This window comes from Acinonyx jubatus, chromosome E3 (assembly GCF_027475565.1).
Source record: "Acinonyx jubatus isolate Ajub_Pintada_27869175 chromosome E3, VMU_Ajub_asm_v1.0, whole genome shotgun sequence".
NCBI lineage: Eukaryota > Metazoa > Chordata > Mammalia > Carnivora > Felidae > Acinonyx > Acinonyx jubatus.
This window is the reverse complement of record NC_069398.1, coordinates 3,002,910-3,025,127: the sequence shown is the minus strand read 5'-3', so window position 1 is coordinate 3,025,127 and position 22,218 is coordinate 3,002,910. Positions and strand designations below refer to the sequence as shown.

Genomic DNA, 22,218 nt, shown 5'->3' with positions numbered 1-22,218 from the left:
CCCGGAAAGCGGCAACCTGGGGACACGATCGGGTCACCTTCCAGATTCTGCCAGAGAACGGATGGGAGAGGAGGGCGCAGAAGAGGAAGCACAGCAGGCGGGAGGCCATACAGCCAGGGTGCGTGGGCGGACGCCACTGCCTGGGGGAGCGGCCGCTAGAGCCCGGAGGGTTTGCTGCTGCCACGTCTGTCCCTCCTCAGAGACCACATCCACGCGGGGCAGTACGTGCACTTGACAGATGGCTAATTTGGCGAGACTCTCCAGGGGCCCTGCCGGTGGGGGAGGGAGAGGTCTGTGGAGTGGAAGGACGGGCCCTGCTGCTGTGTAAGTAGCCCGATGGGACCAGGTCCAGAGTCACATCACCACGGGAGGGCGCCGGCCCTCCCCGCTACCTCGGCTCAGCGAAGCCGGCAGGAGCGTCCGTGCGCCAACACCAAGCTCCGGACTTCAATTCCTCTCCTGCAGGGGACCTGGCAGCCTCTTCTGTGACTCGAGGTATGGGGGGGGGGGGGGTCCTCCCTGGGGGCAGCACAGAGCTTGCAAACCCGTCAGAGGGAGGTCAGGAGAAGCGGAAGTGAAACGCTGAGCTAGTGTGCTAGAATTGCTAGAATTCTTCTAGGATAAGGCTCAGGGCACCTGGGTGGCTCAGTGGGTTTAGAGACCAACTTCAGCTCAGGTCACGATCTCATGATTCATGAGTTCGAGCCCCACGTCTGGCTCTGCAGTGACAGTGTGGAGCCGCTTGGGATTCTCTCTCTGCTCCTCCCCCATGGACACATTCTTCTCAAAGTAAACAGAAAAACTTAAATAGAAATAGGCTCCAGAGGAGTAGAAACCCCAAGCGGGGATCCATACTGGCACTACAGGTCACCACGTTCCTGCTGAGGAGGCCCAGCCTCTCCCGGGGCTCCAGAACCAGACCAGTTTCTGAAAGAAGACAAAGGAACAAAGCAGGAAGGCATGGTACAAGATAGTGTCACCTGACAGCCCGAAAGAGAGGCCACAGCTGAGTGCAAACAGCCCATTAGTATTTAAATCCCTCCAGGGCTAAGGTTGGAGGAGGATACAGAAAAGCAGAAGGCAGTGCCTGCCCCGTTCCGTCCGAGTCTGGTCTCCAAGCCACCCAGGCCCATTTCTGCACATGCCGTGGACCGTCATGGTGAACCCCGATTATCCTGACGTTGCAGCTGAAGAAGGGAATGGATCAAGAACGTCCAAGGCCGTGGGTCCAACTCTGTAGGAAGCGGGGCGGGGTCGGCTGGACCTCCCCGGGGTCTCTGCTGTGAAGGCCCATCAGTGGCGGCGACAGACCGGACCCTGCTGCACATCAGTTTAACAAGCATGGATCAGATTTCTAGGTCCCATGGGTACAGAGGCCAACGTGACAAAGGCTCTGCTCTAAGGGACCTGGGGCAGCAGCGCTCCCTGGCTGGGGTGACTGTTGCTGCGGGAGCTTCATCAATGCCTCCAGGGCCACTGGGCCACAGCACGGGAAGCCAGACGGATGCGAGTGCACGCTACGTGACCGGTATGAGGCTGCTTTCTCATGGGGTGATGATTAGAGGGGATAGAAACAGTCACAGCGGTCAGATATATTTGAAAAAACATGCGCCCTTAGATAACTGTACTCATGTTTCCTACAAGAGTTAACAGTTATGCTTAAAAGGAGGGGAAAAAAAGCCTGGCCCCGTGGTCACGATGTTTTGAAAACAGGGGATTCCCATGTACTTCCAGGTTGTGATCCAGCGGGATAGAATCTGGTGACTAACCACAGCCTGGGGTGTAGGGGAAAGTGGGCTCGCTGTCCTGCCCATGCCCCCAGGGTGACCCTCAGGGTCTTCGGGTCCACCCCCTCACCCACAAAATGGGGCTGAGACTTGTGTGACAGGGCTGGGCACAGAAGGGCATGTGGGAGATTCGGCCTTTGCAGACATCAGTGACTGTATCGGGGGACACACTTGAGGGGCCTGGAACCTTGTCCCCCTCAACAGAAGAGCCAGTGCAGGGGCTGCTGCTCCTTCAGGGCTCATCCAACCAGGGGCTGTGTCCCCAGGGGCAACAGGACCACAGATTCTGGTGTCCAGAAGGCAGGAAGGTGAGCAGGGACCCCAACAAATGCTTGCAGTTGTGGTGCCCCTGCCCAATGTCCTGCTTCCCGTCCTCCCATAGGAAAGCTGGTGCCACCTCTGTATCTGGGTAGAGAACCCATAACCCGGTCCACCTTCCTTCATCAGACTTCAGGGAGCAGCGGTTTTCCTGGGGCCCCTCTGGTGCGAGGGACTCCCCTCCCCATGCTAACCCACGCCTGCCTGAGACCTGGGTCTCAGATCTCACACTGAAACACGAGAGCAGTAGGGCAGGTCTATGCACAGGACACATCCTGTGCCTTCACCAGCCCTCTGCCATCTGGAGAGCATTGGAGATGCCAGGCACGGAGAGGACGCCCAGGCCACGGCCAAAGTCCACGGCCATGGCAATCCCGTCTGAAGCATGATCGGGAACTCGAGGTTCGCTGGTTCACAGGCGTCGCCCACCCTGCAGGCCCCCATCTCTTCGAGCAACCTCATGCCAGGTGAGCGCTTGGTTGGCTGCCTCCCCTGCTGGGAGAGAGACTCAGTCGGGCTGCCTTTCCTGTGCCGGCCCTGGGGTAGCCACCCTCCCCTCGAGGACCTCCCTTTCCTCTCACTGCGTCAGAGCAACCGCATCCCATGGGGCTGATGGGCACGGTGGTTCATGGACACCCAGAGATGTGTGTGGTCACTGTGCGGGCAGCAGGGGCCAGATTTGGGCCTTTTGGGTTTCAAAGCCCCGCTGCCTCGTCCCACCGCACTGCTGGGGGCTTCTTTTAAGCTTAGAGGCACATTTTCCTTTTTAACGTCTGTGGAAAATAGGGTGTTGCACGATTTAATAGCATTTTGGAGGCGATGTGGGAGGGTGACGAGAGAGGCTTTTGGAAGCCACTAGGCTGCTGACCCTGTGCCCGTCCCTGCCAGACTGCCCAGGGACTGGAGGAGATAACATCCAAGTGCCCGGCTCAGCGTCTGACACTGAGAAAGTGCTTTAGAAAGTAAAGATTTGTTTTTTTCCTTTTCTCAGTTTGGTGTTTTAAAGCTTTATTTTTCAACAGCCCATTCACGTAGTTCAAAATTTAAAACCAGCTCACTGTCACAGTGGTAAGCTCTCTCTCATCCCTGTTCCCACCCCTCAGGAGGTCCGTAATCTGCATTTTTGGGTGTCTTTTGGCATTCCCTTGATGCACTCACAAGCAAGTGTGGAGACATTATTACCCCCTTGAGACAAAACTGTCAGGTTACATGCACTGTTTTATACTTTACTGGGCTCAGCTGAGAAAAAAATCCCAGCGATGGGTCTACATCCGCTATTTCCACAGCTGTCGGGCGTTCTGCTGTGTGGACGGACCAACGTGTACTTGTGGTCAGTCCCCTCCTGCGGATGGGCAGGGTTCTTCCCCATCCTGCCGCTGTGTGTCTGCCCTTCCCACGTACAGGAGGGTACAGACGACTCCATCGCCTGCGTGGATCTGCCCAGCTATAAAGCCGTCAAGTGTTAGAATGTTTTCGTGCTCCAGTTGCCCCGAAGCCAGGAAGTGATAAGCCAGAACGAGCTGTCTCCCTGGGAGTTCGCAAAGGCTGGGCGGGGCTCAGCAGCACAGCCCCCTGAGGAAGCCTCACAGAGGGCTGTGGGGTGGGGTAGGTCTCTCGGGGCCCCGGCCATCCCATTCCCTGCAGCAGACCATGGCACGCCCGGCTGCCCTCGGAGTTGAGTTTTAATAGACCCTGGTTTTTGGGGCTGATGGGCAGGAGGGAGGGCTCCCCAGGACTGTCAAGATTTGGACAAGCAAAGGCCGATGTCGCATTTCCTCCCCTGTTCTCTGGGGGTGCTCTAAGCAGGGCAGGTGGGGAGGGGGGCTTCATGTGACACCAGGTCCCATCAGATGGCGGTGGCTACTAGGCAGGCCTCTGAGCCTGTGGGGCTTGGCAGGGGAACAGCACCTGACCCCACAGCTGTGGGTGAAAAGCCGTTTCCCTAGAAGCCAGCAAAAACATTTGCCTGGATGCAAAGAAAGCAGCTTTCCAAATGTCTGCAACGAGACACAGAATAGGAGAAGAAATTGAGAGCTAGTATTTGGATTGTTCTGTGCCTAAAGTTGCAAGAGCTGCTGTGCTGTGTTGAAAGGTTTAGATGGCCGAACTGCTAATGCCCATTTCCAGGGAACCACTGACTGCGTCAGAGGGCAGACAATGGAGCAAGAACGTCCCCACGGCGATGGCTACGTCGGCCACCACGGCCCCAGTGCCTGTGCTGAGGAAAGGGCAAATGAACTATGTCTCCCTGGTAGAAGGTCACACAGCCCCTGAAAACTCCACTTCAAGGAACATTCATGGACGCGGGGAAATAAAATATGTACTGAGAACAAAAGCAGAAAATTGAACCAGGAGCATGCAGACTCCAGCTCTGGGATCATGTTCTTGCAAACAGGAAAGATGGGTCGGCTGTGGTCACAGGTGACTTAGATTCTCTTCCTCAGACTTTTTCTTCATTTAAAAAAAACTTTTTTTTAAAATGTTTTTTATTTTTGAGAGAGAGAGAGGGATACAGAATCAAAGCAGGCTCTAAGCTGTCAGCACAGAGGCCTCACATGGGGCTCGAGCTCACAGACTGCGACCTGAGCCACCCAAACACCCCTAATTATTACTTTTTTTTTTTTTTTTAACGTTCATTCACTTTTGAGAGAGAGAGAGAGAGAGAACATGAGTGTGGGACGGGCAGAAAGAGAGAGGGAGACACAGAATCTGAAGCAGGCTCCAGCCTCTGAGCTGTCAGCACAGAGCCCGACATGGGGTTCAGACAGACAAACCGCGAGTTCATGACCTGTGCCCAAGTCAGACAGTTAACCGACTGAGCCACGCAGGTGCCCACCCTATCTATCTAATCTAATCTACCTACCTACCTTTCCTTCTTCCTTCCTTCCTCCCTCCCTTTCCCTCTCTCTCTCTCCCTTTTCTTTCTTCTTTTTCTAGTTTATTCATTTATTTTGGGAGAGAGAAACAGCACATGAGCAAGGAGGGGAGGGGCAGAGAGAGGAGAAAGAGAATCCTAAACAGGTTCCTTGCTGTCAGTGAGAAGCCCTATGAGGGGCTTGATCCCACAAACCGTGAGATCCCAACCCGAGCCTAAATCAAGGCTCAGATTCAACCCACTGAGCTTCCCAGGTGTTCCCTCACACTTTTTCTAATGCTCTACAGTAACGGTATGTTAATTAAGAAGCGAGGGCACAAAAACAGATGCTCAGATCAATGGAACAGAATAGAGAACCCAGAAATGGACCCACAAACGTTATGGCCAACTAATCTTTGACAAAGCTGGGAAGAATATCCAACGGAATAAAGACAGTGTCTTCAGCAAGTGGTGCTGGGAAAACTGGACAGCGACATGCAGAAGAATGAACCTGGACCACTTTCTTACACCAGACACAAAGATAAACTCAAAATGGATGAAAGACCTAAATGCAAGACAGGAAGTCCTCAAAATCCTTGAGGAGAAAGCAGGCAAAAACCTCTTTGACCCTGGCCGCAGCAACTTCTTACTCAACACATCTCCAGAGGCAAGGGAAACAAAAGCAAAAATGAACTGTTGGAACTTCATCAAAATAAAAAGCTGCACAGCAAAGGAAACAATCAGCAAAACTAAAAGGCAACTGACAGAATGGGAGAAGATATTTGCAAACAACATATCAGATAAAGGGTTAGTATCCAAAATCTACAAAGAATTTATCAAACTCAACACCCAAAAAACAAATAATCCAGTGAAGAAATGGGCAAAAGACATGAATAGACACTTCTCCAAAGAAGACATCCAGATGGCCAACCGCCACATGAAAAAATACTCCACATCACTCATCACCCAGGAAATACAAATCAAAAACCACAATGAGATCACCTTACACCTGTCAGGATGGCTAACAGTAACAACTCAGGCAACAACAGATGTTGGCGAGGACTCAGAGAAAGAGGATCTCTTTTGCATTGTTGGTGGGAATGCAAACTGGTGCAGCCGCTCTGGAAAACAGCGTGGAGGTTCCTGAAAACATTAAAAACAGAACTACCCTATGACCCAGCAATTGTGCTACTAGGTATTTATCCAAGGGATACAGGTGTGCTGTTTCAAAGGGGCACATGCACCCCCATGTTTATAGCAGCACTTTCAACAATAGCCAAAATATGGGAAGAGCCCGAATGTCCATCGATGGATGAATGGATAAAGAAGATGTAGTGTGTGTGTGTATGTGTGTGTGTGTGTGTATATACATATATATGTATACACATATATATGTGTATATATATATGTATATACACACACACACATATACATATATATATATATAAATAAAATAAAATGGAGTATTACTCGGCAATCAAAAAGAATGAAATCTTGCCATTTGCCGCTATGTGGATGGAACTGGAGGGTATTATGCTAAGCGAAATTAGAGAAAGACAAATATATGACTTCACTCATATGAAGAATTTAAGATACAAAACAGATGAGCATAAAAGGAAAAAAGCAAAAATAATGTAACAGGGAAGGGGACAAAACATAAGAGCCTCTTAAATAAAGAGAACAAACAGTTGCTGGAGGGGCTGTGGGAGGGGGGATGGGCTAAATGGGTAAAGGGCACTAAGGAATCTACTCCTGAAATCACTTTTGAACTATATGATAACTTGGGTGTAAATTTAGAAAAGAATCGGGGGGGGGGGAACCTCTGTAAATAGTATCCACCTTTAAAAAGTAGATGAGATTAAAAACCAAGCAAGCACAACTGAGGCGTGGTAGCACAGCAGCTCAACAGAACAGAAAATGAAGGGTTCCCGGTTATCTCAGGACCTGGGTTCCATTCAGCAAAGTCCCGATGCCTTGGATGGCCACTCCCACAGCACAAGCATCACTGCTAAGAAGAACCTGTCCGAACGGCTCTTTTTCCGGGCCGCACGGAGTGGCACCGAGCTGCACAGCTGCAGAGGCCCCCGGTCCCCCCTGAGATCCTGCGTGCAGTTTCGCGAGCCTGCTTTTTCCGAACACGTCGAAGTCAGAGACTTTTTTCCAAAGCCTGCATCCAAAGCACGTCAGCAAAAGGAGAAGTCGTGAGCCACGCCTCTCTGTCCCTAAGAACCGGGCTAGAGGGCACAGCTGCCGACCAGCAGCACCACGTGGTTTGGGACCAGGAGAGCATCTTGCACAACCTGCACCCTGACGGAGGGGCAGCTCGTTGGACTGGAAAGCCCACAGGCCTAAACAGCAGGAGGTTTGTTCTGGTGCCACTGGCTCGGTCGTTAGCTGTGTGACACTCTGAGTCTCACTTTTATCATTTAGAAAGATGGACGCGAGACTGTGCTGCCCAGAATCACGCTGGAAAACTGTATGTGGGGGCCTTGCTGAAAAGGCAGGAAGGTCCATGCCAGAAAAACCTCAGCAGAGCAGCGAGTGTTCTGGACCTGGGGCCACAGGGATTAAGACCTCCACATATGCAGCATCTGTGAGGCGCTGGCTGGGTGCAGGATGGCCACAGAGCCCGAAACAGGACCTCTGATATCAGGCAAGGGGACTCCCATAACCGGGCGGCACAGGGACGCAGACAGGGGTTGAAAGGGAGGCGTCCATAGAGGGGGCTGGGGAGTGAACAGCCGGTGCTGAGCCTTCTCCTCTACACCTCTCTGACCTCCTCGAGGCCCACCTGTCCTGCTGCCACAGTGGCTCTGGGGAAACCCTCCTCCGTGCTGCTCCTTCTGGTGGTGGCCTCTGACTGCTCTGGGTCCTGATTTAGATTCAGTCCGGACCCGGGATTTCCCAGAGCCCGGGGTGGCTCACCGAAACCCCTGTGATGCCCAGCTCTAAACCATCCCTGGTGCTATTTCTTGAATTTCAGACGCATGAGAGTCCCTGTCTTCCTACCATTTAGCATTCCTGCCCCCCACTCATAACGCATGTCCCTGGCAGGAAAATGCAGTGGAAAAATGACAAAAGCCAGGGCTTTGAAATGCACAAAGGATTGGACAGCGGCTCCGGGGCAGGTGTTCTGGAAGGCATGTGAAACGAGCAGTACTGAACTCAAACCACTCAATTTCTGCCTCCATTGAGGCGTCCCGTGTCCGAGCACAAAGGGGAGGGCGGTTAATCACACCTCTCACATAGGACAGAAGTTGTCACCGAGTGTGAGCTGGGTCAGCGCGGAAGGCGGAGGAGAGAAAATAGCCGGTTTGTGCATTTCCCCTTTTCCAGCCAAAACTGAACAGTCGAACTCCAAAAAACACTTTGGTACTTACTGGCATGGTTTTGTCTCCGAAGAAATAGATGGTCTTATAGCCGTCTTTTTCCACATGTCCCAGGCAGTACCTCTTGTCCCATCCATCAGGAAAGACGTCAATGCTGATCTGGCCACCTGTAGGGCCAGAAACACAAAAGCTAAAGGTAGAAAGGAGGCTAAGGGCCCGGCCCTGAAAAGAACATGCTGTTTACTCAGCAGCAACTGGACGGCCAAGGTTGATTTTTACTACCCTTGTTTGCCACTTAGGGACAGGTTCTAGATCATGCGACATGTTGTTTTCCCAACATGCTTTCACCTAAAATCTACAAGCGAGACAAACTGCCAGCTCAGAACGAGGCACGCATCTGTGTTCAAGTGCTTCGCCAAGCGTGTGGGTCTGAATGAAGCAAGCTGGCGAAAGAACTGGTAACAGCTGCATTCAGCTGGGCCCGCCTCGAGCTTTAACAGTCGCTCGTTCTCGGTGGACAGTGCCCAGAAGCAGATGGCGTGTAGATCACCTTGCAGGAGAAAGGAAAAGCACGTGGAAGGGAATTGCAGGCAGTGTTGAGGGCAATGAAAGCCCCGTCAGACCTTTGTCAGGGAGACGAACAGCTCACACCTCAAGGATATTTAAAAAACCTACCCCTTCATCTATCAGACATAATCCCTTTGCAATTCCAGTTTTCCAAAAGCTGTACCCCTACAAGAGGTGGTAAAATGAGGGGGCTTTAAGTAATGACTCACGAGTGCCAGCAAATCGTTTCCTTAGAGCCTCTGATGGGCGTATCCTACCAAAAACCAAGGCGAAGACACCAGCGCCACAGGCAGAACTCTGTATCAGACACCAGAAACGCTCGCACGCCAGTTTGCCCGTGTAGATAAAACCTATATGAGCTCAGACAAGTCCCGTTTCCTTCCAGGTCCTGGGTTTCTTGATTTGTAAAACCAACCCTACTGATCGCCAAGGTTCCCTGATAATCAAATATTACTATATTCCAGAATCTTCCCAGCCTCGCTCTATTTCGGGCCAAGGGGAAGGGTCCGGCCGGGTGAGAATTCATAACCAAACCCAGCAGCCTGGGCAAGCCGCCGTGAGGGCTGATCACACAGGAGCGGTTTTCTCCTTGTGGAAGGACGGCTCCCGAAATCCTCCCACCTGCCTTCAAACTGGGCACAGTCTAATTTTAAGAGCACGCTGGCCCACAGCAATCCCATGGGAAACAGTACCCGCTCCTGAGGCCCGTCCGCATGCACGATACCTATGGAGAACGTGATGCCTTTTCCTGCAAACTCCTTCCGCAGATCTGCTACGAACTTCTGTCTTATGTTTTCTTTCTGAGAAAAACAGAGATACCGATTATCGTAGTGCAGTTTAGAAGGCACCCTTTAGCCGCTGGCCATGTGGCTGCACATCAGTCCAGGCGGGGTCAGGGGGACTCACCTTATCGAGTTCGTGAAACTCCATGCGTTCTTCTTGGCTGCAGCTTCTTCCAATGGGGGACACGTTTAACATCCCATTTCGGAACTCAATGAAAGTGCCTCTAGAGAAGACAGGGCCAGACATACGTTATACTTGGGCAATGTTACAGATGGATGAACGGGTGAGGAATTCTAGAAGGCAGAAGCTGGTGTGATCAACATTTCACAGGCTGTGCTTAGCCACATGGCAGGGCCACCAAGCCCAGAGGTGTGGCCAATCCCAGCTGAGATTAGATTTCAAAGATGGAGAATGTCACCATCGTTGGAAATATTCTATCCTGAGTATATGTTAAAATGACTATGTTCTAGATATACTGAGTTAAGTAAAACATGATTAAAATTAATTTCACTTGTTCCTTTGTTTTTTTTTTAAAGTGGCTACAGAAAACTTAAAATTGCACATGTGACTCATGTGATTTCTGCTGGACAGTGAATTTCACCGTTAATAAAGAGCTATGAAAATGATTACCATCTCTCAAGTCCCCCAAGGAGTCTGGAAATTCATGTATCAGATACCTTTGCTACCGACCCGTTGAACCCACTGATCTGACCAAGCAAACCTATGGGAAAATGCTCTGAGAACTGCCCAGTGAGCCTCAGTGATCGCTAAGGAAACACGGGTCACCCGTGGCCAACCGCTATTAAATGGTTGTTTAGTAACTTTAGTTACTTTGAATAAAGATGTTTAAAAAACCCCATTTTCCCCCCACCATGTTTCCAATTTCCATCTCAAGACAGTTTCTTAGAAAATCAAATACCCACGAGCTTTTATATTCTTAGGATGGAATTTAAGTGTTCTGTGACAAACTGTGCACTCTGAAATGACTTCCAGTTCTAAACATTGGCGCCTGTGAACCTCTGACACCCTCTCCCCGGACCCTTTCCATTTTCTGTGCACAGCCCTGATCTCGAGGAGCCAGCCACCTGTAAATCCCGGGGACACATGCCCAGTGTTGAGCAGAGGGCGGTTTCAAGGCCAGTGCTGCCTCCTGAGACCCTATGTGACTCAGGGTGCCTCTCAGAGCCTCACAAAGGGGCTGAGGCAGTCCTCGTGGGTACCTCTAAGGGGTCCTGGGAAAATGAGATGGCCCAGGTTTTGTAAGCTGGGAAGCAATGAATACTCATCGCATAAAGTCAATGTGGCAAAATCTCATCACTGCCTCCTTTCCCTGGCTGTGCTCAAACTGCACAGGAGGCAAATGACATAACCACACACGTGCATCCAAGATGCTTCCTCCCGCAGCCCTCCCGCCCCTCCCCTGCCACACATCCTGGAGCTGGTACAGACCAGCCTTGTGCCTGTACCTGCTACATGCACCCTGGTGATCGTTCCCAGGGGTGACCCTAGAGCTGTGGGTCCTAAATGTCAAAGAGCTCAATGAGTTTTCCCCAACTCAAGGACACAGTATCCCTCTCATTCCCACGGAAGGGAGGCTGATGCATTCGACAAAGGCTTCTGTTCTCAAAAGCCAGGATTACGGCACATTTTCTGGTGTTCGATTCCTCCCTGAAGATCTGGACTCCTGTACAGTCTTACTGCACCCACGTGACCCACACGGGGCATACAGCAGCGCTGATGGGAGGGGTGGGCAAATGCTGATCAACGTGGTCTCACGCCTGCTCCCCAATCGAGGGGGCACCTCCTGCGTCAGTGGAATGACAGCTGTGCACGTGGGTCTCCCTCACTGGGATGACAACCCCTCTGAGGACAGGATTATGCCTTATCCTTTCTTCTCTTTTAAGCCTCTCTTAATGCTTAACCCAAAGGAAAGCCTGAGTTGACCTGCGATACATCATACTTCCACTTTCTACTATGGAGAATTGCCACGATACATAAAAGCATACAGAACAGGAAAACGAAGTCCCACGTGCCATTACCCAGCTGTGGCCAGGACTACCCTGGGCCCAGCCTGTCTCGTCCGTAGCCCCTTCTGGGAGATGTGAAAAGGGAAGGCCCTTGCCCCGAGTGGAGGTGCTGGGCAGGGGCACTGGCTTCATGGATTCTGGTGGTTTTGAGCACTTCCCAAAGCACATGCCCTGAAATTCAGCTGCCGTTTAAAAAACGTTTCTCCCCCTCATCATCAAGGTGTTACGTATTAAGGGCAGAAAACTGAAAAGAAAATGAACTTATTTCTAAGAAAACACCCATAACATCACCAAGAAACAGCCACTGGTAGCCTATGGGTTCATTTTCTGCCAGTGTTTTAACTGCGGGCATGTAACATTACTGTTGGTATTATTTAAAAATGGGAATGGAGGTGAGCACAGTATCCAGGGTGAGAGGAAAGTCCCCAAATCAGATGCTTGCCGAGGTCAGAACAAGGAGGGAAGGGGTGTGGGAAAGCCTGAGGATGCGGGTGGGGGGAGTGTGGCTCAGCCGGCTCCCGCCGCGCCGCGCAGGAGCGGGCCCCAGACACCACAGGAGCCGGAAGTGCAGGCACTTTAGCAGGTGAGCTCGGGCGTCCAAATGACAGCAACTGATTCAGATTTTATTTCACACTGCGGACCGAGCAAACACGGCCGCGTGTGGGGTCTGGCTGGGCCCCCAGGTGACTCGCGCCTCTGGGAGCTGTTTCACAGGCCTTCCCCGCAGCCCCGGAAAGCACCCGGTGTCAGATTTCCACCAGGTGCAGATGCCATCGTTTCTGTCCTCACTTCCGCTGGAAGGTCTCCAGCAGTTCCTTCCTAAGCACAGGGCCGGGGACTGACTTGGCACCATGGCCCCAAAGGGCACTAGTTCAGCCTGGCTGCTGAGAGCAAACCCACCTCTTTCGCGGGAGCTTAATTTTCGCAATGTAGCTCAGGCAGTAGTTGATTAAATCTTGGATCAGGGCCTCCCCCAGGTGACCCTGGATGTTCTAGACAAAGGAAATACGGGTTACTTGATTCAGAGACAGGCCATTTTCAAAATAACTTTCTCGCGAACCCGGGTCTTCAGCCACTACCGCTTGAGGGTCACAAGGCTGGTGTGGCAGCCAGGGTGACACGCCCACGCTGCCTTTTTCCTTCTTTCCCGTATAAGCAAACCCCGAGGGGCTTTAATTGAAGCATGTTCTGTCTCGTTACTCAAGATTTTTGTACTCATTACCTTTCAAATGCTCCATGGCAGGCCCAAAGAGTACACTACTGCTGCTTTTATCCAATTAGAATATCTACAGACGCTGACAGAGAATACTGTTGCTCCACTCTGGCCTTCTCTTATGTCTGAACAGACGATCTTATTACAAAGAGCTACACGGTGCCTCCAAAAATGCTTGTAGCAAGGGAGCCTGCCTTACTCTGTGCTATCACTAATGAAAATATTCGATTAGCTATCCTTAAAAAAACAATTACGAACATTCAGTTAACCGTTTGGAATACGCGAGTCTCATGGTTCAACATGCAAGATACAAAAAACACGGGGTGGAGATTCATTCCTTCCCTGTGCCTCACCTCCCAGGTACATCTCCCCAGAAGCACTCAACATCAAATATCCTTTTAGAAAACATTTTAACAGTAGCATGTAGTTGTTTGCATTTTCAAGAACGTACCTGTTTACACAAGAGTTTCCCATCTTTGTATGCTACCAGGCCATTTTCTGGAAACACATAATCATATTTTTCAACCACTGCAACCGAAACAAAAGAAAACAGCATGTGATGAACTGAAGGCTGTGTTTCTATTTCCCTTTTTTTTTTTTAATGTTTGTTTATTAATTGAGAGAGAGCACTCGAATGAGCAGGGGAGGGGCAGAGAGAGAATCCCAAGCAGGCTCCATGCCGTCAGTACAGAGCCCGAAGATGGGCTCAGACTCACCAACGGTGAGATCATGACCTGAGCTGAAGCTAAGAGTCGGACGCTCAACTGACTGAGCCACTCCCACTTTTTTTTTTTTTTTTTACCTAACGTAGGGTTCATGGCCAGCGTGGAGCCCAACATGGGACTTGAACTCACAACCCTGAGACCAAGACCTGAGCTGAGATCAAGAGTCGCACGCTTAGCTGACTGAGCCAGCCAGGCACTCCTCTATTTCTTGATTAACACGCATCACCAATAAGATTGCTGAACTCTAGTAAGGACTGTAAAAGAATACCTCCTCGTCACAGATTGGGCGAGTGGGGAAAGAGCTCCTCAAGTTTTTCTTTTTTTTTTTTAGAAGACTCTCAATTACAAACGCAAAAGACGGTGGCCAGGCTAGAGACTGGACATGTGGTGGGCCCTCTTACACCTCTGCCTTCAGCCCCCTCTTATGTACACGGGAAGATGGGCGTCCGTGACAGCCCTCAAGCCTCACTGTGGGTCCGCATCACTGGGGTGGCAATGGAAATGCGCAGATTCCCAGGATCTGCTCACATTTATTTATTGACAGTTTACTTGAGAAAGAGAGAGAAAGAAAGAGAGAGAGAGTACATGCACACGCTAGGCAGAGAGAGAGGGACAAAGAGAATCAGTCCCAACCAGGCTCTATGCTGACAGCGGAGCTTGATCCTACGAAGATCCCATGACAGGATTAGCTGAGCCGAAATCAAGAGTTGGGCACTCAACTGACTGAGCCACCCAGGTGCCCCCGTTCTCAGGCTTTCTGATTACGAATATGCAGGGGCGAGGCTAAAATCAGATTGTTTTTTAAAAAAAGGTCTTTGGGTGATTCTTACAAGCAGTCAGATTTGGAGACCACTCGTGCAAATCTAAATGGGCCCTCAAACTTCAGGTGCTTGTTAAAGTGCGGATTCCTATGTACCATGAGTTGGGTGGGGCCCTCACATCTGTATTTTAACAAGTTCCCCAGTGATTCTGATACAGCTGGACCGTCAACTTTCTCCAGCTTGTGGATGTTTTGATTCTGATGCTTTGACTTACAGTCTTTGAAATATACAAGACAGGGCCCTACCCTGACACAAAACCTCTTCCAGCCTGTGGTTTAAAATCTGGCCAGAGGCAGAAAGGGCCATCAGGGCCAGGTAACAGGATTTCTGGGGATTAATGTGCCCCTGTTAAATTGTTTACAGGCTTTCTAAGTAAGGCATCTACAGGAAAAATTAAGTATAAGCAGAACAGGGTTTTAAAGAGAACGCACAGATTATACTTACAGTGACTGAGCCTGTAAATATAGCTTACACAGATGTTGACTGTAAGATATTACAGCCAAAATGCTCGTTCTCAACTGGGGGTGATTTTGCTCCCTCGACGACATTTGGCAATGTCTGGAGACATTTCTGGTTGTCACACTGGGGGTGGAGGGGGTACTGGCATTAAGCAGGTGGAGGCCCAGATGCTGCTGAACACCCTACAATGCACAGGACAGCCCTTGACAAGAGAGAAGAACCTGGCCCAAATGTTAACAGTGTCCAAAAGACGATCGATTCATCTAGCTCTCCATCCTCTATTTCTTACAGGCCAGGCACTCTAGAGACACAGGCTGCAAGATGAATAATCCACAGTCCTAGTCTTCAAGAAAAACAGACAAGCGGCCAGTTTCCAACAAGCATGGAGTGTGGCACTAGGAGGGTTGTGCATTAGGCCATCCGGGGGGAGCAGCTGAAATACGATTCCCAGGCCCCACGGACCTCAGAGTCTCCAGTGAAGGGGCCAATAAGTATGCCCGGCTTCCTGGGGTCCTGTGCTGGAGAGTCCCCTTCAAAAGAAGGGGAGCAGCCTGGGTGACTCATGAATAGGGAACTCTGGGAAACACCGTGTTAGGGCAACGGACGGCCCCCACACCCAGAGGGCACCTCAACACCCGGGTGAGAATGACGGTCAGGAGACAGGGTCTGAGCGGAGCTGGGAGAGTGGACGGGGACAACATAAGCATTCTGGCAATGACACAGACACTGGAAGTTCTGGGGAAACGCCCCACGTGTCTGAGTACCAAGAGGTCCACCACCGACTCCAGAAATTTACTTATAGGATTAAAAACAGGAAAGAGAAAGCAGAGAGAATGATCCCCCCAACAAGGAAGCATGTGGGGAGGAGGCCTCGGGCCGGTGACACTTAACAGCGACAGGCCCTAACTGCCTCCTAAGAAGTTAATCTTCTACGAATGCAATCAGCAATGTTGACGTTACCGTCACTTCCCAGCTGCTCCTGCACTTTCTCAAAGTCGGACCCGCCCACCACTCCAATCTTGATCTTCCGTCTCAGGTTTTGGAGAAAGCCGTCCATTTCCTTGGTGATTTTCTACATTTCAAGAAGGAAAATAAAAAGTCGTGAGCGGTAAAGTGATCAGAAGACGAAACCTGGAGGGACACAATCCTTACGTTCATACAAACCAATTCAGGCTCTAGGTCTGTAGACGAGTCCAAGTACATCAGCTTTTCACCAGAAAAGACCTGTTAACGTTTACTTATTTTTACCTAAAACACACAAGTAATACATAAACAGCCGCTGTGTGCTGTTCTGGCTAGTCCTCTCTGCAATTTCTATGCTTGTTTATATGCAGAAAAATAAATAGGTCTTGTTTTTGGAAACACGAGTGGACTCATTCTAAGTCCTGTGCAATGACTCGCTTTTTCAGCCTTAAGTGGTGATTTTTCCAAGCCAATGGACACGGACTAGCGCACTTCCTGCAAATGTTACCCTGCGCTCTACTTACGAATGTAGGTGGCTGATTTTAACGCAAAATAACACAACACAAAGAGGACGTTGAGAATTGATTTGTTACAACTACACAAAACCAAAGCAAAAACAAAAGCCATGAGAGTAAGATCACTAGATTTTTTTAGTCTCTCCTAAAAGGAAAGCTCCTATCTATAAACAGTGGTCACGACAGCATAATTTTATGCTGGTTAAAATCCAAACTGTGCACTAATTCAAAAGAAATTAGAAAGTCACATGAAAAGACATCTCTGTTAAGACAAATCACAATTAAGTTTTAAAAGCTATGTTGTTAGGGGCTCCTGGATGGCTCAGTTGGTTAAGCTTCTGACTTTGGCTCAGGTCATGATCTCGTACTTTGTGAGTTCGAGCCCCGCATCGGGCTCTGTGCTCACAGCTCAGAGTCTGGAGCCCGTTTCGGATTCTGTGTCTCCTCTCTCTGCCCCTCCCCTACTTGTGTTCTGTCTCTATCAAAAATAAATAAATGCAAAAAAATAAAATAAAAAAGTTATTTTGTTATTTTCTGTCAGTCTGAATTGTACATTCACATGGGTATTTTTATTTTTATTTTTTTAAATAAACTCTGCCCCCAACATGGGGCTAGAACTCATGACCCCGAGATTAAGAGCTGCCAGGCGCCCCTCACAGTTCTATCTTTAGAAATGAAGTTACCAGAAATTAAAAACAAAACCAAAAATGACCTAAATTCAGTACATAAACATCTGGAATTCCATCTTCTCTTTTTCTTAAAAACAAAACAAAACAAAACAAACTGGTTTAGAGTAATCCACACATAGGATTAACCACATTGCACAGAGGGCTTGTAACAGGGTCTTTTCGGTATCTTCAGGGGAATCTTGATGTGGCACACAAAATGCAGAACTGCGCTGGTGGCCTCTGTGAGTCAGTGACTGTGAAATGGGCCCTAGACCCCCCCGCCCCTCCCCGGGCCAACTGGCTTACTCTCACCTGAGGTCAGAATGGCAGGACGTGGGGGAAGACTCCCTGGATTACAAAATACTAAAAATGCAATACTTCTGGGTGCCTCACTGGTTCAGTCGGTTAAGTGTCCGACTTCGGTTCAGATCGTGATCTCGCGGTTCGTGGGTTCGAGCCCCATGTCGGGCTGTGTGCTGACAGCTCAGAGCCCGGAGTCTGCTTCAGGTTCTGTGCCTCCCTTTCTCTCTGCCCCTCCCCAGCTCATGCTCTGTCTCTGTCTCTCAAAAATAAATCAATGTTAAAATAAATTTTTAAAAAATGCAATACTTCCATCTTCAAACAGAAGCCCAAAGCTGCAATTTATGAGATCTTAACCCCTGTGCACAGTGATGAGCTCCAAGGCACTGTGGCCATCAGACATGTGTCTGCAATGTGAATGGGTTGTAGAACGCACCCTTTCACTTCCAAGTGGCAGCAAATATTTTTTTGACAGGAAATAAGACCCAGCTGCTTGTGAACACAACAGGCATCTCAATTACCCATTGTAGGAGACATCTTTAGAGCAAAATAATCACACACCAAAGTTGTTGCAATGTTCCCAAATAACCCTTGTGTTGACAATTACAAGGAATTCTTTATAAATCACCCAGGACAAAATAAACAGAGAATGATTCAAAAGCTTGAGATTAAGGCCAAAGACTGTTAAAAATTCACCTTCTGACTACTAGGTATTTATTCAAGGGATACAGGTGTGCTGTTTCGAAGGGACACATGCACCCCAATGTTTATAGCAGCACTATCAACAATAGCCAAAGTATGGAAAGAGCCCAAACGTCCATCGATGGATGAATGGATAAAAAAGATGTGGTATATTTATACGATGGAGTATTACTCGGCAATCAAAAAGAATGGTATCTTGCCATTTGCAACTACGTGGATGGAACTGAAGGCTATTATGCTAAGTGAAATTAGTCAGAGAAAGAAATATCATATGACTTCACTCATATGAGGGCTTTAAGACACAAAACAGATGAATATAAGGGAAGGGAAGCAAAAATAATATAAAAACAGGAAGGGGGACAAAACAGAAGAGACTCTTAAAAATGGAGAACAAAGAGAGGGTTGCTGGAGGGGCTGTGGGAGGGGGTAGGGGCTAAATGGCTAAGGGGCATGAAGGAATCTACTCCCGAAATCATTGTTGCACTACATGGTAACTAACTTGGATGTAAATTAAAAAAAGAAAAATTAAAAAAGAAAACTAAATAAAGGTTAATAAAAAAAATTCACCTTCTGAAAAAACCAACTATGAGAGACTTTTTTGGGGGACAAGAAAGGAAAACCGACGGCAGCAAAGAGGACTCAGCAAAATAGGGCGCAGGGGACAGCACCGACCCGTTGCCTAGTTCTGCAAGGTACGACAGCAACACAGCGATATCCATTCGTTTGTGGAGTGCCCGTGGCCACCGCAACACAGTCGATTAGTTGTGACAGAGACCACATGGCCCGCAGAGTCTCAACGAGTTATTTACCATCTGGCCTTGTGCAGAAAAACATTTGCCAACTGCTGGACTGGGGCATTACATAAGATGAGGGAACTGGTGATAATTTTCCCAGGTGTGATGATGGCCCCTGTGGTCACCACAGATGTCCTCAAGAGATGCAGGCTGAAAAATTTAGTGGTGAAGCACCATGATGACTATGGCTTAAGGAGTGGTACAGTATGGAATAAGAAAGTAGAGAGACAGCTGATGTCAATCAGTGCTGAATTTAAGTGGTGGGGATATGGCTGTATACTAGTTTTTCAGTGGTTCTGGTGCCTGAATGTTTTCTGACACACAGCTGGGAAACAACTGTTTCCCATTCAGGCTTGTGCCTCCCTTCTTTTCACAGACTTTTATTCTGAGTCTCAACTGTTTTTGTTTTTATGTTTAGTTCTTTTTTCTTTTCTTTTTCTTTTAATTTTTTTTTTTTTAACATTTATTTTTGAGACAGATAGAGACAGAGCATGAGCAGGTGAGGGTCAGAGAGAGAGGGAGACACAGAATCCGAAACAGGCTCCAGGCTCTGAGCTGTCAGCCCAGAGCCCGATGCGGGGCTCGAACTCACGGACCGCGAGATCATGACCTGAGCCGAAGTTGGACGCCCAACCGACGGAGCCACCCAGGCGCCCCAGTTCTTTTTTCAAATAAAAAAAAAATTATTTATTTAGAGAGAGACAGCGTGAGTGGGAGAGGGGCAGAGAGAGAGGGAGAGGAGAGAGAACCCCAAGCAGGGTCTGCACTGTCAGTACAGAGCCCAATGCAGGGCTTGAACTCATGACACCGTGAGATCATGACCTCAGCTGAAACTGAGAGATGCTTACAGACTGAGCCACAGGTGCCCCTCAACTGTTTTTAGATGGCGTGGCAGTTCTTAGGAAAGTATTCAGCCCAAGAAGATTCTACTTAAACAGTGACATGTGCAAAGCTCTGGACTCCATTCGAACTAGATTTTACCTGTTTGCATCATATCGTCCTTTAGCAGCTGCAAGATAACCTATTCTGCTTCCGGACTGTAATGTGCTTATCAGTGTTGGAGAATATATGTATTGAGGAAGGGAAAGGTTGTATAATCAATAGATCTGTTGGTAAAGTGTATTTGTTTTTACCTGGAGCACCCAGCACACAGAAACAATTTTCTTTTAAATTAACACTTTTTTTTTTCAGTGTTAAAATTGTTTGCTGCCAAGAATATCATATTGCAGGTATTTTAAGGGAATACGTTGTGGGTTTCTTTGCTATTTCATACTGCATGCTTATCTATCCTGATTCCTTCTGGGAGTCAGAAGCACCTTCCGGAATGGCAGAACCAGGAGCCAGAACAGCATCCATCTTACAGCAGTGGCAGAAAATGGGAAACTTAGCAAAGAACAATGCCCAGTAGCCCAGAAACTTGTACCAGATTTGCTGTGACAAATTGAGATCATGGTTTCACTGAATCTCAGTTTCCTTTATTTAAAACGGTAACAAAAATTATCCTATTTGGAGGGTGCCTGGGTGACTCAGTCAGTTGGGTGTCTGACTTGATTTCAGCTCATATCAGGATCCCAGAGCTGTGGGATCGAGCCCCCATCAGGTTCCACACTGAGCAGGGAGCCTGCTTAAGATTCTTTCTCTTTCCCTCTGCCCCTCTCCCTGGCTCATGCTCTTTCTCAAAAAAAGAAAAAAAAAATCCTACTTGGGTAAAAGAGGGAGACGGCTTGAGAGGGAGAAGGTTCTAAAAAGGTTTGGAATGTGAACCATAGACCATTACAGCCAATGGGCCAAATGGAGCAGCTGTTTGTTTTCATAACAAATCAGTAAAGTTTTATTGGAACCGAATGAAGCTGGTCTACCTGTCGTCTATGGCTGCTTTTGCATTAGAGTTGATTAGTTACTACAGACCACATGGCTGTCAAAGACAAAAATTCTTGCTATCTGACCCTTTAGGAACAATGAAATGCTGACTCTGGCTCTGGACCAGCAAGAACTTGTAGCAGTCCACAAGTGCAGGCTAGTCGCTGAATCTGTGTCAAAAGGAGCCTTTGAAGAACAAGGCAGTTGAGTATCACCACTAGATCCACTGAACCCACGGGCCAGAAAGGCAAACTGATCTAAAACCACATGCATTTAACGTGGAAATGTGGAGCACACCACTGCCACCACTCAGCCCAAATCAAGAAGGTAGGAATACAATGTGAAGATAGTGAGGTCACTTCAGTGACCAGTCTGTGCAAGGAGGAGGTCAGAGTGAGCTTCATCACAAACGCAGACCTTAACTGAAACCTATCCATGCCTGTAGCAGCAAAATCAGGAAGTGGGAAGCAAGCTTCCAGGAGTCCAAGGAGGCTCTCAGGAGGCAGTCTGCAAAAATCTGGGCCTCCTTGATCACTTCTACTGGAGAAGGGGGTGGAGAGGGGAGGGGTGCTAGCGGCTACTATTTATTATTACTGAACCCAGCCTATCGTAGCCAAGATACTTTAGTGAATGTGTTCGATTTCATTCGAGCCTCACCAACACCATATGGAACTGGGAATGCCCCCATTTGAAACCACTCAGGGGAGGGTTATGGGAGGAGCCAAGATGGCGGAACAGCATGTAAGTTTTTTTGTGTCTTGCATCCATGAAACACAGCCAGATCAACACTAAACTATCCTGCACAACTCGAAAACTGATTTGAGGATTAATACAACACCCTGCACAACCTGAACCACAGAACTCAGCAGAGAGAAACTTCATTTTCAATTTTTATTAAAAATATTTTTCGTTAATTTTTTCTACTGTATTTTTTACTTCTGTGTAAATTTTTTTCAAATTCTATTTTACTTTCATCATTTCATTTTATTCCATTTCAGTGTATTCATTTTTTTCAAATTTTCAAACGATTTCCTTTTTTTCCTTTCCCCTTTTTCTTCTAATCTATCAAGTACAATTGAACACCCAGACCAAAACACACCTAGGATCTAGCATCATTTATTTGATTTTTGTGTGTGTTGTTTTCAATTTTTTAACTTTCATTTTTTTAATTTAGTTTTTTTAACCTCATTAATTCCCTTTCTCCCTTCAAAATGATGAAACAATGGAATTCACCCCAGAAGAAAGAGCAGGAAGAAACGACAGCCAGGGAATTAACCAACATAGATACAAGCAAGATGTCTGAACCAGAATTTAGAATCACGATAATAAGAATACTACCTGGAGTCGAAAATAGTTTAGAATCACTTTCTGTGGAGATAAAAGAAGTAAAAGCTAGTCAGGATGAAATAAAAAATGTTGTAACTGAGGTAGCTGCAATCTCGAACGGATCCCAGGGCGGCAAGGATGCATGAGGCAGAAAAGCAACAGACTAAGGCAAAAGAGCACGATTCAAGGATTAGAGAAATCAGTGAC

At 48.4% G+C, this 22,218-nt stretch overlaps 1 protein-coding gene and 1 long non-coding RNA gene across 7 annotated transcripts in view; one reads left to right on the top strand and one right to left on the bottom strand.

The window, feature by feature from the left end:
* PMM2 (phosphomannomutase 2) overlaps positions 1-22,218 on the bottom strand; it is a 30,551-nt gene that overhangs the window by 3,072 nt on the left and 5,261 nt on the right. The window contains exons 2-8 of one of the 5 annotated variants that reach the window (XM_053213041.1): positions 15,844-15,955; positions 13,330-13,406; positions 12,566-12,657; positions 9,762-9,861; positions 9,548-9,655; positions 8,340-8,455; positions 3,306-3,549 (exon numbers count right to left, since the gene is read on the bottom strand). In XM_053213041.1, the coding sequence (XP_053069016.1) occupies positions 3,306-3,549; positions 8,340-8,455; positions 9,548-9,655; positions 9,762-9,861; positions 12,566-12,657; positions 13,330-13,406; positions 15,844-15,955 (849 nt within the window). Of the gene's footprint in view, positions 1-3,305; positions 3,550-8,339; positions 8,456-9,547; positions 9,656-9,761; positions 9,862-12,565; positions 12,658-13,329; positions 13,407-15,843; positions 15,956-22,218 lie in introns of those variants that run through there. The other 4 variants (XM_053213042.1, XM_015068667.3, XM_027043282.2 and 1 more) reach the window with 4 other exon arrangements.
* LOC113594873 (uncharacterized) lies at positions 374-12,056 on the top strand. Of its 2 annotated transcripts, none has more exons than XR_003415343.2 (3): positions 374-495; positions 1,046-3,705; positions 10,175-12,056. It is a non-coding gene; the product is annotated as an uncharacterized LOC113594873 (long non-coding RNA). The 2 variants fall into 2 exon arrangements; XR_008294506.1 differs by having other exon boundaries at positions 1,046-4,526.